Source organism: Nanorana parkeri, unplaced genomic scaffold (genome assembly GCF_000935625.1).
Source record: "Nanorana parkeri isolate BGI_ZX_2015 unplaced genomic scaffold, ASM93562v1 scaffold921, whole genome shotgun sequence".
NCBI classification, from domain to species: domain Eukaryota; kingdom Metazoa; phylum Chordata; class Amphibia; order Anura; family Dicroglossidae; genus Nanorana; species Nanorana parkeri.
Genome location: NW_017307189.1, coordinates 341100 through 360388, shown reverse-complemented (window position 1 = coordinate 360388; position 19289 = coordinate 341100). Strand labels below are relative to the sequence as shown.

The 19289-nt window shown below is 37.9% G+C and overlaps 1 protein-coding gene across 1 annotated transcript in view; it reads left to right on the top strand.

Moving 5' to 3' along the window:
- Nucleotides 1-19289, top strand: part of RIMS1 (regulating synaptic membrane exocytosis 1) — a 285605-nt gene that overhangs the window by 142044 nt on the left and 124272 nt on the right. Inside the window, exons 13-19 of the mRNA XM_018566132.1 lie at nucleotides 14-185; nucleotides 1643-1796; nucleotides 1916-1987; nucleotides 7448-7601; nucleotides 11355-11480; nucleotides 12561-12623; nucleotides 17745-17822. Coding sequence (XP_018421634.1) covers nucleotides 14-185; nucleotides 1643-1796; nucleotides 1916-1987; nucleotides 7448-7601; nucleotides 11355-11480; nucleotides 12561-12623; nucleotides 17745-17822 — 819 coding nt within the window. The remainder of the gene's footprint in view (nucleotides 1-13; nucleotides 186-1642; nucleotides 1797-1915; nucleotides 1988-7447; nucleotides 7602-11354; nucleotides 11481-12560; nucleotides 12624-17744; nucleotides 17823-19289) is intronic.

Here is a 19289-nt window from a genome sequence, read left to right as displayed (position 1 = left end):
TCTCTTTTAACAGCGATAAAAGTAAGCGGAGGACCAAAACAGTGAAGAGGAGCTCAGAACCAAAATGGAACCAAACATTTGTTTACTCCCATGTGCATCGTAAAAATTTTAGAGAAAGAATGTTAGAAATAACCGTGTGGGATCAGCCTAGAGTACAAGAAGAAGAAAGTGAATTTCTTGGCGAGGTATTTCTTTCAGCATCACTGAAATTGCTGGATCCAAATTTCTTTATTAGTATTACTTATCTGGTAGAACAGAAGGGTGCAATATGATTAGAACACCTTTAGTAGTTGGTATATCTCTGGATTGTTTTTTTCTCTCCTCTGCCTGTAGATAAGAAAACCCCTGTTTCAATGCATTGTATTCCTATGTGTGTTAAAGTAATAAATTGCTTCTGCAGAGTCAGTAAAATATCTGGTTTAAAATACCATGCATCATTTCAAGTACCCTTGTTTAATTGAAGGTTTTATCTTTACAGGTACCCTTAGATTATTATTGCCATTTTTTTTACTGCTATTATTCCTAAGTGTTAAAATGAAAGCAAGCTTTTCCTGAAAGACACACGGGGGCTGTCACTGGCAATCCCCTTTTGAAGATGCTAATTGTTTGGCTTGACCAACTGGAATGAATAAGGTTTGAGTCAGTGACTTAAAAAAATATGCTTGTCTGTGTCAGTCAGACATTCTTACCAGTTTTCTGGCAAAGGACCTAGCATTGGAAACATGACAGCAATGAAACTATTATTTAAAGCAATGGCAACCAGCATATCTCTCTAAGGAAAGATTTCCTTGAATCCCTTCCAGGGACATGTAGTGCTTTTATTTAGTAAGCTTTAATATAAAAATCCCTGCTCTGTTTTTTATAGGCTGGCAAGTGCACAAAAATGTAAAATGCCATTGAGAGCCAGTATAGAGAGTTAGCAGCACTTGAAGTGTCGGCAGCTGGCTCCCACAGGGTTGATGTTTATTGACGTATCCCCACCATGGAGCATCGTTATTAAACAAATTGGGGTTAGTAAGGGAATAATGATACTAACAATAACACTAAAGCTGGCCATACACCTATAGATTATCTGCAGATTTTCTATGGTTAGATGGAAAAAGGAGTATAGCTCTGCAAGAGAGTGAAGATTAGAGTCACCATTGTTAAGTAGATATTCTCATCCTGATAAAGTTGCTTTAAAATGACTTACAGCATACCCTACCTAATAATATATAGCTTTATTTTCCACTGTAGTATTTATAGCATGTCTGCTGTACTCTGTAGAGTTTGTTGATATCCTTTGCTTTAGAACAGCCATAAGTCTTAGTATACGATAAAGTAGACCAGTGTCTTTCCTGGTTCCTGATTCTTTAGAGATGCCTCCAAACATCTGCACCACCCCACAATGGGGATTGCACAGCTAGGAATCATGTGATCAGAGGTTTAAATTCTACCTTCAATCGGCACAGGAGGCCTGTTGAGTTTAGCTTCATAGGACTATATAAAACGCATATGCAAAAGGACTAGGCTTTTTGACTTTAACATTGCATTAACTCTACTGGAAACCATTGACACTTGCAGTTAATATTACTTGTTTACTTGTTGCCTGGAGCTGCTCTTTATGTGTAAGTCTTGTCTCACAGTGTAACTTTCCTCTCAGATTCTCATAGAGCTAGAGACTGCACTATTAGACGATGAACCTCACTGGTATAAACTGCAAACACACGATGAGTCTTCACTACCTCTGCCTCAGCCATCACCTTTCATGCCAAGGAGACATGTACATGGGGAGAATTCTAGCAAAAAATTACAAAGTAAGTGTGCAACAGTGGAAAATGTCTATTTCAATCCAGGTGTGTGCTAATTGCTATGTGCATCATTCCTCTTCTGCTTCTTGAAAAATGACCACCTATACTGGTTTGCTGTTGTACAGGATCTCAGCGAATCATTGATAGTGACTTCTCAGATTTTGATGTTGATGATGGTATTGGAGTTGTGCCTCCAGGTGCGTTGGTAAAAGGCATGGTCCCATCTTCTTTGCTTTATTGCTTTTGTTTCACTAATTCAGAATTCTGTAGGATGTTCATTTTGGAGATTCAGTGTATTGTGAAGGCTACTAATAAATACTGAGTGTAATTATGATTCCTATTCTACAATTTCACGGATTAAAGATTAGCAACACTGTGGGCTTAAATCTGCTTTGATTTATCATTAAAATGATATAATATGGGGTTATTAAAGATTTTGCTTCACAATGCTCTGAGCTAATAAATGCAACATTGATTTTACACCATGAAATCAATTCATGTTCTGAAATGCATAGATTTGTCTTATTTGTTTATTTGTTCTGCTTGTTGAATTAACTAGTCTGTAGTTCCCATGAAACGTCGCTGCTGCACGGTAGTGTTAACAGTGCATGATGCATGGCTGGCAATTTATAATTTGCAAAAATACTGATACAGAATAGAAATTCTGATATGCCACCACTGACGCCTATAGCAATTGCTTCCACACCTATACCAGGTCTGCCTAATAGTCCATGTTTCAGCGGATGTAGAATATACGCTTTGCTATGGGGTTATGGCATTGGGATCCTTAGTTGTCTGCATATGTTAACATTAAATCATTTACGGATTTACCAAACTGTTGGTGGACTACCCACTACATTTCACTAACTCTTGTATGATTCTAAAATATTATATATGTTAGTTAGTTTCTGTGTTTTTTTGGTAAACTACTAGATATCAGCCTAGATTTCGGATGTCAAGTTGGCCATTATATTTATAACCGGAAACAGGCAAGGTGTGGGTTGATGGGTGGTCAGGCATGGCAGTGACAGTGGGGAATTGTGCAGGTGTGGTCATGGGGTAATCAGAATTCAGACATAGTGGGGGGGGAATGGGGGTCAGGTGCAGCAGTAAGAGCAAAGCAGGGAGCTCAGATGCAAAGTGGAAAGCAAGGGGTGACATGCAAAGGCGCCGTGGTGAGTGCAAGGGAGGAATGGATATAAGGCACCATGGTGCAGTGGTAAGATCAGAGGGTAGTGTGTGCAGGCATAGAAGTATGAAGACATTACAGGCGTGATGTTGAGAGGCAAAGAGAGTGGAGTTGGGATGGGTGGGTATAAGTATGGTGGTAAGACTGGGGATGGGGGAATGTAAGAACAAGTAGCTGTGGGTGAGCAAGTGCAGTGGTGAGTGTGAGGGTGAAGCAAGTGTGGGGGTTGGTGTGGGTCAAGTACCATGGAGTGGTGAATGAGGGTGCAGGCAAGCGGTTGGGAGTGGGGTTACACAGTGTTGGAGGGTGTGGAAATTCAGGTGTGCTGGTTGTAGCTGGGGTGTTGTACTGGCAGTGGTAAGAGCAGGGGGGATGTTGGTTGCATCACTTTAACTTTAGTGGTAGCTACCCCAGCTGTCATAACCCAGCTGTCATGCCATTACCTGCCTCCCAGGTTTTTTGGGTAGCTGGTACACACAGGCCCTATCTAGTAACATGCATGCATGGACTGAGTGAACAGAGTGCTCCACAATGCTTTCACCAATATAGTGGATCCCACGCATGCATGGTAGCAACTGGTCTGTACTGCTACTACCGCGCAAGATCTCAAGCTATATTTCTGACTTTGCAATATGGCGACGGGATTCAGCGCATCTGCGGTAACGACCACAAAAATAATGCACTACCGCACATGCAGTACACCATCACCATACTGAGTATGCCTGGGGATTGTGTGGAAGCATTATCACCTCAGCTCATATTAATGATGTTTCAGAGGGAATATTGTGCATGTGTAGCAAGTACTTCTTAAAGTAAAGTCAACTAATATCGTTTGTTTCTAACCAGAAAATATAATGCTTATCCTGTGTTATTATTATTAACCTAAAATCTGTATTTCAGCATGAAACTAACGGAGAAGCTAAAACTCAATTTTACTTCCTATATTCTTCTTTTATTATAACTATAGGATTAGATATTAAAAATAGTTGATTGGGTCAGTGAATACTTTTGTTTTGTGTTCCTACAATGTTCTGTGCACCAGAGAATATAACTTTGCATCATAGAGAGACTAGGGGTTAGGTTTGGCTTTTACTGTTGATATGTAATTTAATTTTTTTACATGCACCTTACAAATATCCACAGTGTAATGAAAATACTTGGTAGATATGTTTAGGTAGTGATACACTGTTTCTCAGTACAGTGCTAGTTAGCTTTTTTTTTATGTTTTGTTTGCTGTGTACAAAATGGCATGAATTACCCGTTTTCAGTCTACAACACTATTTAAAACATTGGATAAATAAAAATGTAATATACAGGTGAAACTCGAATAATTAGAATATCATGCAAAGTTCATTTATTTCACTAATGCAACTTAAAAGGTGAAACTAATATATGGGATAGACTCATTACATGCAAAGCAAGATAATTCAAGCCGTGATTTGTCATAATTGTGATGATTATGGCTTACAGCTCATGAAAACCCCAAATCCACAAACTCAAAAAAGTAGATTATTACATGCAATCAATAAAACAAGGATTGTACATAGAACAATATCGGATCTCTGAAAAGTACTAGCATGGATATGTACTCAGTACTTGGTTTGGGCCCCTTTTGCAGCAATTACTGCAATTACTTTTGCACGATATTCTAATTATTCGAGTTTCACCTGTATGCTCACAGGTTTATTCTAGACAAGTATCTGTTCTTTTTTGGTGAACACCAGAGAAGTTGAAGTTGTGTCATTGCTCATAGTTTTTGGTGTTACCAACTCAATGCTGTCACTATTTAGTTTTTTAAATCGATTTTTTTTTACATTTGTCTTTACTCTATGTATACTATGTTTGTTTTACAAATAAATATTTATTACACAGTTTTTTTAGGATGGATGTAGAGTCAGAAAAGTTAAAGCAGCTTGCTTAGAGGCTATATTTGTGTGATTTGAAAACTACAACAAAGTGATAAGGGGGGCATTTCCCTTTGAATATCCTAGCAGAATTGTTTTGGCTTATCCTCAAGCAAGCAAGAAAGTTTGAGCAGTAGTAGGATAAAGGTGCCGATCTTAGCCATTGGAGAGCCGCAATAGAGCTTTGGTAAACTACAAGCTGCTTGGTGTTTGTTTCTTTATAGATGTCAAACAAAATTGAATGATGGAAAACAAGGTGTGTATTTATAAAACACATTCTCTGTAAGTGTATCTTTCTGGTGCATGTGTTTTAGATGAACTATTTTACTTGCAGTAAATGCTTGGTGAATGTCATATTTGCCGCTTTATAAATATGCCCCCTAGGAGTTGTAGTATATTGTATTTCTAAGCTCCAAATATCATTTTCAATATTTTTTTCTTGTTTTTGGCCACACAGTGTCTCATAAAAGTATAGATATATATTGAGATAATATAAGTGGGGTGGGCGGAGCTTTCCAGAATATTTCATGCTATCCCACACAGATAGGAAATCCATTAATATTTGCATAGATTTAAATGGGAGTTTAGATAGGGGCAGCCACAACAATGTAAAAATAGTGTTTGGATGGCCTTCTGTTAGGGCTAAAGTTGCCTACAGAGGGAGTTCTTGTATAACATGCAAGAGAGCTATGGAGGAAATATTGGCAGGTAAAATGTAAGTGTCAATTTGAGACCACAAACCTTCCAGATAATTATGGTCGGTAGTTGGGGTCTGAATTTGTGCTAAAGGACCTAAGGATTTTGATACATAGATAGTGTTGATAGGTGTCAATTAGTTTATTAGGTTCTTTCAATAGTGGGGATATGTTGGCTTGATATAGCAAGACATATGTGGGGCTAAGGGTGATCCCCAAATACTTCAGGGTGACTGTTAGTTTTTCTTGGTTTGAATAGTTAAAAGTTATGACCATGGCTTTGGATTTGAATTTGTTCAGCTGCGATTCTGAAACTGCTGCACAGTCTTCAAAAGTCTTCAAAATATTTGGTAGGGATATGTGATGAAAGGTCAAGTTCAGGAGAACATTGTCAGGAAACAGTGGGTCTTAACTAGCTATTTCAACCCATATGGTTTCAAGGCTGGTATGGTTACAATTGGGGATAGGGGACAGCCCTGCCTGGTACAGTGGCCAATGGGAAACAGCAGGCTCTCAAAACCATAGTATTCAAGTTTTGATTGTGGATTAGAGTAGATTGACCTAATCCAAGCTAGGAAGTTATGGCAATAGTGTAATACCCAAAATAAGTAGGGCCAGGAGCATGTGTCAAATGCCTACCTTATATCCAAGGCAATTCTAATTCATTAACTAAATGATTCTTCTCAGCATGCATATATTTAGGAACATTTAGAAATTTGTAGTATACCAATTGATCTATGCGAAAATTCGAAAGACTAGTAAAGCTGAACTCCATGATCAAACCCTCTTTTCTTCCACAAACGTTCTCTTCTCTATCTCTTCACATGTACAGTAAAGCAGCAAAACAATTAATTAGTAGCCAGAAAAATGCTGTTCTAGTCTGTCATGTCACAACATCTGAAGCTATGTCCAAGCCCCATAAGAAGGGTTCTGTGAAGCCCCCTACATCACATCCCATGCAGCTCACATAACTACATTTCCCATAATCCTTTGGGAATCCGTTTTGAGTGCAAGGCACAGTAGTGCCAGACTGCTAATTAGTCATTGCAAAGCCTGACCATCAAAGACAATGGTCAGGCATTTGAAGATGAAGAAACGACCAGGGCTATCCACAGACTAGATCTATCCACTGCAGGCTGTGTGTAAGGACATCAGCACTGCTTTGCCTGAAATACAAGATGGTAGTAACATGACTGGTGGCCCTGCTCAAGGAAAGGGAGCAGCGGCCACCAGTCATCTTTCCTGGTTAGCTACTGCACTGAGGCAGGTTTGAGAAATGACTAATCAAGTTTTGATGCTAGATGAAAATGACTAAATATAGATTCTGGTAAGGTAAGGCAGTTCTTTGGGATTTGGGCATCAATAGTGCTGGTGGGAGTTCTGCTTCAAGTAATCTTTCAACTATGTTTCCTTATAATGTTTTTCTATATTCAAACTTGCCTGTGAGCTTGTTGTGGAGCATGACAGAACGTTGTCTGTTCTTTTTATTGTATGTTGATTGATTGCAGAAATAGAACATAACCAGTTATACTTATTTTTATGTATTTGCTTTCATGTGGAGAATATGTGCATGCTAGTCATAAGAATTACATTATTTTTTTTACGCTTTAAATTAGACTGTGTTGATGCAATGTCTGAGGAATCAACATTTTTTTTTATACTTGAAAATTAAGATTTAAATATGAGAAATAAGGGAAACATATTCACGTGTGCTTCACATACCAACAATGCCATATATTTTTATGTATGGGTTACAAACTATTTTCAAAACAAGAGGTTTCAAACAATTCAAAGACTTGCTCTATCAAAGTGTATTTTCATGTTCGTTTGTGATTCTTATTTTACAAGCAGAACGTTTTACATTGCTAGGTTCGAGGTCTAATACTAGACAAAGCAGATCCACAACGTTAACAGTGCCAGAACAACAAAGAGTGACCCATCACCGCTCACGTTCCGTATCTCCTCACCGTGTTGATGATCAGGGCAGGACCCGCTCACGTTTACCAAATGTGCCATTACAGAGGTAAGATGTGTTCGTGCATTACTAAGAGTTTATCGACAGAGGAATGACCAGTCGAAGGTCCCAGTTTTTATGCATGACCTGTGGTGTATGTGCACCATTTTTTGCACTTATGTGGATGTGTCTAAGGCAGTGGTTTTTAAGCTTTTTAAACCGAGGACCAAAATAAGAATATTGTTACGGTGCTGGGTCTCAAGAAGGGAATTATTGGCAAAATGTCAGCAGAACTAAACAAAGACAAATAACAATGCGGTTGAACACATTGCTAGCTCTCTTTACCATTTTTGTAAGCTTCAGTAAAGACGAGATAAATCAGTAATCAGATTGTGCTACGTTCTGTGTCTGTGCTGTCACTCATATTTGTTCAATTCTGTTTACAGGTTTTGGGAGGGGTGGTGGTGTTTTGGCTAGGAATATTTATTACATTTTCATCCCCTAGAAACAAACTCTTTCTATGATATATTAACTGCATTTTTTTATTGGCTGTACCTCAGATCTCAGTAGTACACTAGTAGTGTGCTGCATCACTCACCAGGGATTCTATGACATACTAAGTTACATTTACTATACAGAATTGTGGTGACCTGCCACAAACACATTTGCATTTGTGACCCATTTTGGGTCCTGACCTATAGTTTAAGAACACTTGTCTGATGTGGCAGAATGCGCTTGACTATGAATGTGTCTGGTTATGTCATGGTAGTTGTCTGCACCGCAGAAGGACTCTGTTTGGTTTTATTAACCCAGAAACTTCCTGGAAAATTGAATAAACATCAAAAAGATAAATAAAGTCAATATTTGATGTGACCACCCTTTGGTAAGACCGTAGCAATTTTCATAGGTATACTTGCATGCAGTTTTCTAAAGATACTCCAATGGTAGGTTTTCTCAATTGCTTCTGTTTCTGCATGTAATCCTAGACTAGGTTAATGATGTTGAGATCAGGGCTTTATTTGTTGCAAGATCCCTTGTTCCTCTTTTCGCTGCGGTGAGTTTTAAGATTTTGGCTGTGCTTGGGACCATTGTCATGCTGCAGAATAAAGTTGTAACGAATCAGATGCATCTCTTATGTTATTGTATGATGGATAAGAATATGCCTGTATGTCTCAGCAGTGAGGGTGCCATTGATTTTGATAAAACCATATGCCATTTTCGAGCCATTCAATGGACAAAGTGCCTTTTGTTTGAGACAAATATTTCAGATTTCAGGAACGGACAGGGGAGGGGCGGGTACAGCTGGCTCTGCCTCTAGATAGGCAGAGCCAGCTGTCACTCACGCAGCTGGGCGGATGCAGACATAATTGTCGGGATCTGCTTCAGCTGCGGCGACTCAGTATACCGCGAGCTGTAGCTAGCGGTATACTGAGCTTAGGGTGACGGGAGGACGCTAGTTTGTGTCCTCCCGTTACCCTATGGAGAACTATGTGGTAAAGCCCTAACCCCATAGTTCTCCTTTAAATAAAGGCTTTTTTTTTTAAATAGACTTCTTCACAATCTAGATGGGTGTACATGAGTCCCAGTGGTTATTGGAAGCCCTGAGCTGATTTTGTGACTTTACATCTTCATGTTTTAAATAGAAGCAAGCTTGATATATTTGCGCACTCAGTTTCCATGGCTGACCACTGCATTTCTAGTCTTCAACCTTGTCTGTTTGTGCATGTGTGTTTTATATTTTTGTGTAATCGGGCACTGGGCTATATGCCAGCAAAGATCTTGCCTTTTTTAAGGGCTTTTTCATCACCCTATTATAATGATAATAATATTAACAATTAAGTTTAATGACAAGTAGTTATTAACCACTGAGAAAAGAAAGTCTGCAGGGACAATCTTGCAACAGAAAGTTGATAGGTCTTTTGTGTGTTTGTGGGCTAAGGGTTTAGGCTGGGAATAGCAATGGTCATAGTTGTGAAAATATATTGTATGACACGAGACAAACAAGCACTCAAAGTCTTACAGGGAAGGCCATGGTGATTTTGACAGGCAGATCCTAACAAACAAAACAAAAACCCCTCTTGGGGAAAGGATAATCAAAGAAGTTGTATTGGTAGTAAAATCTTATTTCCAATGAGGCAGGCTCATTGGATCGTGGAAAGCGCTCTCTATGGTGATGGAAAGTCAGGCTCCAGCAACAGAGCAAACCTAAATCAGAGAAGGACACAATGGAGCCTTTTCTGGCTAACACAGGTTATAAAAGGCATATTGTTACATAGTTACATAGTATTTGAGGTTGAATAAAGACATTAGTCCATCAAGTCCAACCTATTAGGATCTCATTCTAGGAGTGCCTGTACCCCTGTATATTACCTGTACCCCTGTATATTACGGTCCCTTAAGAAATCGTCCAAAAGTTTCTTGAACAATTCCACATTATTTGCTGAAATCACCGCCTGTGGCAGTGAGTTCCAGACCCTAACTGATCTTACTGTGAAGAACCCCCTTCGCCCCTTGTGCTGGAATTTTTTTTCCACCAATTTTAGGTGATGGCCTCTAGTTTTTGTAACGGAGTTAATTTTAAACAGTTTATCGCTAATGTTGCTACCACCATTGAACATTTTGTACATGGAAATCATATCCCCCCTTAATCTCCTCACCTCTAATGTGAACATGTTTACATTTAGTAGCCTTGTCTCGTAGCTCTGGTCCTCCATACCCCTAATTAGTTTGGTTGCCCTCCGCTGGACTTTTTCCAACTCAAGGACATCTTTTCTTAGTACTGGTGACCAGAACTGGACCGCGTACTCCAGATGAGGTCGAACCAATGATCTATAAAGTGGCAAAATTATAGACTTGTCCCTGCAATACATCCCCTTTTTAATACAGGACAAGACCCTGCTAGCTTTGTTTACAGCAGCCTGGCACTGCAAACTACCTTTCAGTTTGTGGTCTACAATGACCCCCAAATCCTTCTCCATTTCTGACTTCCCCAGCGGCATACGCATAATTGTATAACCCATTTGTTTATTTTTAATTCCAAAGTGCATTACTTTGCATTTATCGACATTAAACCTCATCTGCCACATTAATGCCCACTCCCCTATTTTATCCAGGTCCTCCTGTAATGTTATAGTGTCTAAGTCCGTGTCTATTACCCTCCCTATTTTGGTGTCATCCGCAAACACGGAAATATCGCTGTTAACACCCTCCCCGATGTCATTAATAAATAAGTTGAACAATATGGGACCCAGCACAGAACCCTGAGGCACACCGCTCATTACACTAGCCCAGTCTGAAAAGGTGCCATTTACAGATACCCTCTGGACACGTTCCCGTAGCCAGTTCTCTATCCACGTACACACCACCTCATCTATGCCCATAGCCCTCAGCTTGTGTAGCATATTGTGTCTGCTTTGAGGCAGGACATTTACTTTTAAAAGTTTAAAATAGAGTATATGTTCACTTTTACCCCAATCATTCCCTAAAACGCAAAATCTATCTTATCTGTTCCAGAAGTGTTCTGCACTGCATATTTAGTCACTGTGCTGTCATGCCTATAATGTTAGTAAACATTTAGAATGCACTGCACTTTTGGTACCGTATTTAAAATGCCACAGATGTAATATGACAATATTAACATCGCATAGAAGCTTAACAGGAGCAGAACTACTAAAAAAAAAATCAGAAACCTTCTGATACTAAATGATGAAGCCAGGGATTAATTTAGTAGGTTTAAAAGACAGCTTTAAACTTTTGTGAAAACTTCTGTACACTGGACATTCTTAAAGTAAATGTACACTTACTCTTCTTGGCCAATTCTAGGAGTCTGGATGAAATTCATCAAATGAGACGATCACGTTCTCCAACAAGACACCATGATGCCTCCCGCAGTCCAGTTACTCACAGGTCCAGGGACTCGGACAGTCAGTATTTATCTGATCAAGATAGGTAGGTTTGCTTGCCAATGCTAGTCCTGTATTATTGGAGGGGATTAGCCTTTCCCAGCACATAACTGACTATTTTTTCCATAGTACATTTTGACCCTTTGCTACATTAAAATATCAATGTATGTGAGTCACTGTATAATATTCTATATTAGTATTTCATAATGAATGCCATGGAATATTTGAAATAATAAATCATATGGATCACCCCCTCCTGTTGCAAAGTCAATAACATGTACACAATGGGGGTGATTTACTAACCTAAACACACACACACACCAGGTGTGTGTGATTTTCACACAGCAAAATGTATTTATCAACCAAAAAGTCTCTAAAAGCATATTTCCACTAATGCCATATATGGAAAAATCATGCACATGATGCATATATAATGCTGCTTCACAGTTTAGACAAAAATGGTTAGCTCATGCCTTTACATTCCTTGCATTCATCAACGCAAGCAACACAACATAGAGCTAATTTACCCAACATCACCTTGGAATTCCTTCAGGGCTTTGCACAACACACCTGCTGGGTGTGTACACATTACAAAGGTGTTTAGATTCCTCCCATAGATCATGCTGGGAGGGAACACACTGCAGAGGTGTATACACGTTTGTGGTGTGTTTATAAGGTTAGTAAATCAACCCCAATGAGTTAGACTTAGAGACACTGTCACTTTCCTGGTCATTCACCCACCCCTGCAAGATATACTCTTCAATCTGCCTTCCCTCACCACCTCCTCACTGCAGGAGTTGTGAATAACCATCAATGGAGTTGGTGGATGATGCACTGTCCCCTTCGCACAATCAACAGTGCTTGGCCCTGGCTATTGACACTGATGCACAAGCACTGTCACTTTGGAGAGGTCACATGCTCACATTAACCCAGACAACCTACTCTGTTAGGGGTATCAATGGGTTTACCTTGTTGGGGGAATGGGCCATCAGGAGGCACTGTCACTTTCCTCTAAATGGGTGGGGAACATTTTGTCTTTAAACTATACATGATAAAAGTGTGTTATGTCTGTAGTAGGAACTGGCTATTAAAATTGATAGCTAATGAATAATTCTGTATTTGACAGTGAGCTTCTTATGTTGCCCAGGGCAAAACGTGGCCGAAGTGCTGAGTGCCTACATACCATCAGGTATTGTGAACTTGCAACTTATACATTTATAGCTTAATCTTTTTTGTTATACTTATATATAATGCAACTAGATGATTTTAGATCATAAACACATGTCTTATTAAAAGGAATCAGTCATGAAAATAATTACATTGACCTCCATTTTTTTTTATCCCCCCTTCCCCACTCAAAGCACATCCTTCAGTTCTGTGTAACTGATCATTTGGCTTCACTATTGCTGAAGTAAGTGATCCATTTGACATGTTTAGTTGGTGAAGTCTGACCTCCTGAGCAGCTTACTGGCTCTATGTTATTAAGTTTACTCGTAGTGAAATTCAAGGATCAGCAGGACTTGGTAGAAGGAGGAGGCATCAAAGGGGGTCATGAGTATTTCTATTCATTACTGGCTTTCTTTAATAATTACTCCTTCAAGATTGCATCTGTGCAAGCTAGCCATATTTTGCTTAGTCTTTAAAAAAAGCTGCTGCTATCAGTAATTTTATCGTTAAGTGTCTTACTATTTTGTTGCAAAATAACAATGCCTCTGCCCCCAATAAGCTTAATTAAAATGACAAGTATGTATTCTCTGGTGTAATACAAGATATTCTTTACTGGCACAAATAAACACTGTACGTATATATATTTTTTATCTTTAGCTGTAATGACATCTTATTACAAAAATAATGACCTTAAGGTGTTGGTCTCATTTATCATTTTTATAAAGGGAATATATATATATATATATATATATATATTTTTATAGTTTATTACATATGGTATGGTATAGTAATAAAAACAAATGTAAAAATATTTTTATTTGTTTAGCCAGGTAAATATGAAGTATTTCTTGTAATGTTATGTAGTCCCTAATTCATCCAGCAGGTGGAGCTTTATACCCCCTTTTCACATGTTTTTCAATTTTTCTTCACCATCTGCTGTAAAAATCCTGTTGTTTACAGAGATCAATTGCTTAAGCTGAAATGTACACCCACAAGTTAATGAGTCTTCACAGTGACCCATCACTTATCACATGGTTCAGCCTAAGGATTCAGCCATACAAAGCCAGCCCAGAGGCAAGCAGCTTCTGATGCGCTGTCTCTTTACTTAATAGAGTTCTTAGAATGTATGAAATACATTTTTTTAAAACAAGGTTTGTTTGCATATAGTAAAAACAGATATATAAGTATTCAGTTGTGAGTAAAATTGACACCAGTCCATTATAACTTCTCTTTAAGTAAGAGCTAGACTATATTGCCACAAAGCAACCAATCAGATTTAAACGTTTGATATCTGTCAGTTTTCAGTGCAAGTTTGCTTTTGTATGGTGGCTTTGGGGCATTGAATCATAATTTGAACAAATGATAAATGAAGATAAATTGTCACAGAATTAGACTTTCAGATCATCTTTTATTATTATAGAACTCCACACTTCTAGTAAGTCATTTGGCCCAGCAAATATTTCTAGAGAGATTTAAAAAAAAAATGGCTGGTTCTAGTTCATAATTTGTATTCAGAAGATAGCAACAGTCAGAGTGGATAAAGTCAAGGGTCCATTATTCTAAAAAGCTGTGTTAATATGGAGATGATATGGATGATGGTTCTGCTTGTAAAAATTTGAATTGGGCTTTAAAGCTTAGACCATGAAATAGAATTGGTCCCCTTATTAATTAATTTTCTTGAAAAAACATAGACAACTAGAAATGGAAGAGGATACATAAAGCATGATAGTACCGTTTTTAACACTGAACAGCTTTGAATTGCAACCGTTTTAATAGTAGTTAACCATTAGCATTGAACGTTAAAGAAAGGCCCCAACAACAAGTCCTTTCTTTAACTATTTCTGATACAATGTAGGCCAGATGTTAAAATAATGCTGTGCTGATTTTTTGGCACTGTTTGCTTTTGGAATGAACCTCTGTTTTGCCCATTTAGGTCAAGTCAACAGGTTAGTTTTATTGGCGGCCCAAACAGCAGCTTATAAATGCCTTCTGCTTGCTTCCCTGCAGTGAGTGAAGAAAAACACTCATTACTCCCAGGCATGGGGTAACAGATAACTCACTCCTCTTCTTCCCATGTGACAGCGCTGGTGTATGAAAATTGGCATCTCAGGCACCCCTTACTGTTACATGGGGTTTAGGAGAGAGTATTTTTCCATGTGTAAGCTCCAAGTTGTGACCTTATGGTTACACAGGGCTTCTGCTTGTCTTTCCTGATGACTAATCTTAACAGTGCAGGGAGCAAAAGGAATATAAATATAAACTTCTGGTGGCCCCACCATCATAGTAAGCCTATTGCGTTGCCCTGCATGGGCAAAGCACAAGTGTATTTTGATGTAGCAGATACATTAAAGTACAGTTTGGCTCAAACCTGAAGCAAAATTAATTGGAAGATGTACATCTGTTGTTTGTAGTAATAACACGGGATCTTCCAGATAAAATCATTTATTTGGTTGGTTGCAAGAGAGACAACCCTACAAGTTTTCTTCCAATTGGCTTAGTGTTTTATAGCTTGTTCCTCATGTACCACTGATAGGTCATGTTTTCCAGTTTCCGTCCCATCAACACGGGTCAAAAAATGTTGCTTATTAAAATTGTGACTAACACGGTAGTGAACCTCAGTTGAAGTCTTCCAACATAAACTATTAGTCTTTGAGGTCCAGACTTGTAAAACACTGGAATAATCTAAGCTTGTTATATCAGTGGAATTCATTTTTACAGTTTAACGACTGACAACAAAAAAAGAGATGTTCAGTAATAACCTCTTTTCGGTTGCCTCTACTCTTTGTATATAAATGTGGAGAATGTATGTATGTATGTATGTATGTATGTATGTATTGTAAATCCCTTCGAATTGGGGTAATGCTCTTTTAGCTGTTTTATACTTTAAAGAGAACACATCTCTCAAGGTAACAAAAATAGTCATACCTTTAGCAAAATATGTCCATTGTTTTAACATAGAAATTGACTGCTTTGTAATTGATTTTTCCTCCAACATGCTGGGTAAATGAATTGTCTCAAAAAAGTGTGCCTTGTGCACATTGTATACTTATTTAACCAGAGAAAGCTTTGCTGTGGAATTATGGAGGCTGGCTGTGCTGACCTCTTCATCACAAAATACTCGTTCCTGGCAGTTGTTCTGTTGCACTGACTTAAGATTTTTTTATAAATCTAGAGATTTGGAGTTCTGACTTTGCTCTGATGTTCCTGATCTGCAGCCCTGTTTTGAGTCCAAATGGCTAATTTATTAAGGAGTGAAGCATGTTCACTTTGCAATGTAAATCTTTGCAAGCTAATTTTCATTTCACTGAGTGTTGTGAACAAGGTGAAGCTGAACAGACTTGTATCACCATCAAGTTCAAGCAGAATTACATTTTAAATTTCTTTGCACCTAGTTAGATATTCTTTGCAAACTGATTTTTTTTTACCACATTCACTAAGCTAAGTGAAAATACCCTTGCCAAGTCAAAATTCACTTTGCAAGGTGAACTTGCTCTACTACTTTGGTAAATCAACCCCAATGTCTCAGTGTTGAAGCCAAAGCAGGCAACAAACTAAAGGGTTTCTTTCAAAAAGGCAAATCAATGCATCTTATGGTTTGATCAAAAGTATGTTTTATTTATTTTTAAACATAGACACAAACATTCCATTACAGTAATGTCGAGTTTTCCAGTAGCCTCAACATCTAGCACATAAAAGCTTCAGATCTAGGTCCTTCTTAGTCTTGCCCTTCCTACTTCTTTGGTCTCAGTGTTGGTCGGTATGGATACCCATCATAAAGATAGACCAATAGGCATGTATAGGTGGAAGAGGGTTAAGCACAACTTCACAAATTGAACTTTCCTTGTGCATATTACGGCTCCCCCCGGCTCTGGGGCTCCTGGGATCCTGCCTAAAACATCTCTCAGCTGTCTGCCATACATGTACTTCCTTTTTTTAGTTAAAGGGATTGGCCTTCAAAGTGGGCTGTTTACTGTATCTGAAATAAGTGGCACATTACTGAATGTGAGCAACCACTTGTATGTAGCCTTATCCGCGCAAACCAATTTTTGTTAACATTGTTTTATTACAATTTTCATTCAAAGAATTCAGTTACAAAATAAACTGCCAAACATGTGTCTGGATTTTTCTTATGTATTGTTAAAATGCTCTGCAGTAATCATCTCTATGCATCAAGGTGAGAAAGATCAGCAAGGTTAGCAGTTAATGAAAGGTAAATTATGTACCATATAGCATTAGCTTCCCTTAGACTGGAAAACATGCCCATAAGGTACATTTCCCAGCCAACACATACCCCTTTTTTAACAATCCAAAAACAATTGTATATCAATATTGTTTTTTTATTCTAGATTTGTTTAAAACTATAAAACAGACCCTCTGTTTTAAGCACAAGAGACCTAAAACAAAGCTATATGTTTGTCCACCTTTCCACCTTACTAGGGCCTGTTATTGACCTAAACTAGCAACACAGGCTTTTCTAAGCATTAGAGGTTGTATTGTATTCCTCTTGACCTATACTTAATGACAATGTATTATCTTTAGTATAGCAGATAAAGGTTTCAATGGCCATTTCTAAAAATATATGGTAGTTTTACTTACTCTGAAAAGTATGATAAGGAGTATCAGCAACACACTGAAATTTTAATAAGTGTTCAGCAGCATATGGTTAGGGTGATGAAGCTGATGTTAGCTGATTTTGCAGGCACAATGCTCAGGAAGGGGACAGTTGTGTACATTTGAAGCCAAATATCTTAACTTGCACCCTGTCGGAACAAAATAATATTGGTTTATAACAGATCGCATTTGCATAGCAAGTCCTATCGCATGGCCAGTCAAAAAATCTCTGGTCATATAATGAATCTTGACATATAATAATTGCAGTGCACACATACACATATTTATAAAACCGTGAGTATGGAATTCACCAAACATTCAGTGCAGGTGAATCAACCTGTGTAATTTAAAACACATGTACCAGGGTGAGACACCTGCAATGAATGTGACATTCACTGTGTTATAAATATACTCCATAATCTAAAATATGAAAGGCAATATTATAAATATATATATGTGTATTTGCAAATTACTTTTCTGAAGTACTATTGCATTCTTTCTTTGTGTTCTCTTGTGCTTTGTAATACACAAGAAATACTGTTAGGCACAGTAAAACTTTGCCACCCAAGATGCCTTTGCTAGAGTTTGGTTCTAATTGGAGATTGTACAGGTAAGAACTGTGTTGTGAAGTAAATAGTTATGTGATCCATGTTTCAGTATGTTTTTAAAGGAAAAATCTAACCTAAAAATGTCACATTTGTTTTACTGTATGGAAGGAAACATTGTGTTAACAGTGTTGCTATCATTGTCTATCTAGTGTTGTTTCAAATGCTCTATATTGTCCACCATGTACTGTATGAAATTCTAGGTTTGTTATCTCGTGTAATTGGATAGGGCTCTTGAACTGTTTTTATACTAAAATACTGAAATGAAATAGCACGACATTCCTAATAAGTGAACATTTTGGATTTTTATATCCTACATTCAACATATAGCAAAATGTGCATATTTCCTTTATAATTTGTTAGTGTGATGTGTTGAAGAGTCCTGTTCAATGAAATCTTGGTGTCTAAGAAAGAACAGCTCATGCTGTATGTGCTTTAATACACAATTTTATTTTAAATATAAGTAAAGAACAGCAAAAGAATAAGCTAGCGTTCTCTGTTTGTAGTCAGAGTACCATCACATGCTGTGATATGGAAGACATATTGCAGCATATAGAATGAGTGAAACAGCTCTATCAGTTTATTCTATGTAGTCAGTGGCAGACAACCTTAAACAATATGTTAATGCATACATAACTACATTGCCATTAAGATGCCATTTCATGTGAATAGATTCCATTTCGAAACAAAACCTTTTAATCCACATACTTAACATTGGGTTTTTCTTTTTGGGACAAATGCATGGAATCTGAACTGCATTCAGTTCTTATATACCGATTTCATTTCCAATATTGATGTTTTGTTGTTTCATTCAAATCCAACTAAAATAATATGTATTTTTTGTCGTCTTCATCATCTTCAATATATGCCATTTTATTTTGTCATGTATTTATTTTGAGATGCAGTGTATCTGCTCTAACACATTGCAACCATTCAATAATATAATGTAGATCATGTTGATGGTCCTAGCTTTATACCCAAGGAGATGGGTAATATGCATTGTGTCATACTGAACAGCTAGAGCAGTGTTTTTCAACCTTTTTTGTGCAAAGGCACACTTTTTTCATGAAAAAAATCACGAGGCACACCACCATTAGAAAATGTTAAAACATTTTACCTCTGTGCCTATATTGACTATATATAAAGTAATTCTCTTGAATAGGAATCAAATAAACACAAAGAAATTATTTTATAATTGTTCATATTTCTGTTCAATCCATGACTTAACTTCACACTTCACACAAATACGTTTTAAATTCAAACTGTTGCACTGACGTAGCCCTGGTTAAAGTAGGGTTCAGTGGGGTCTCACTAGTCTTGGTTAAACCCCACAGAGCCCTGGTGAGACCCTACCAAGCCCTGCTTTAACCAGGGCTCTGTAGGGTCTCACCAGAGCTATGTGGGGGTCTCACCAGCCTGGTTAGACCCCTCAGAGCCCTGGTGAGATCCCACACTGCCCTGGTTAAACCCGG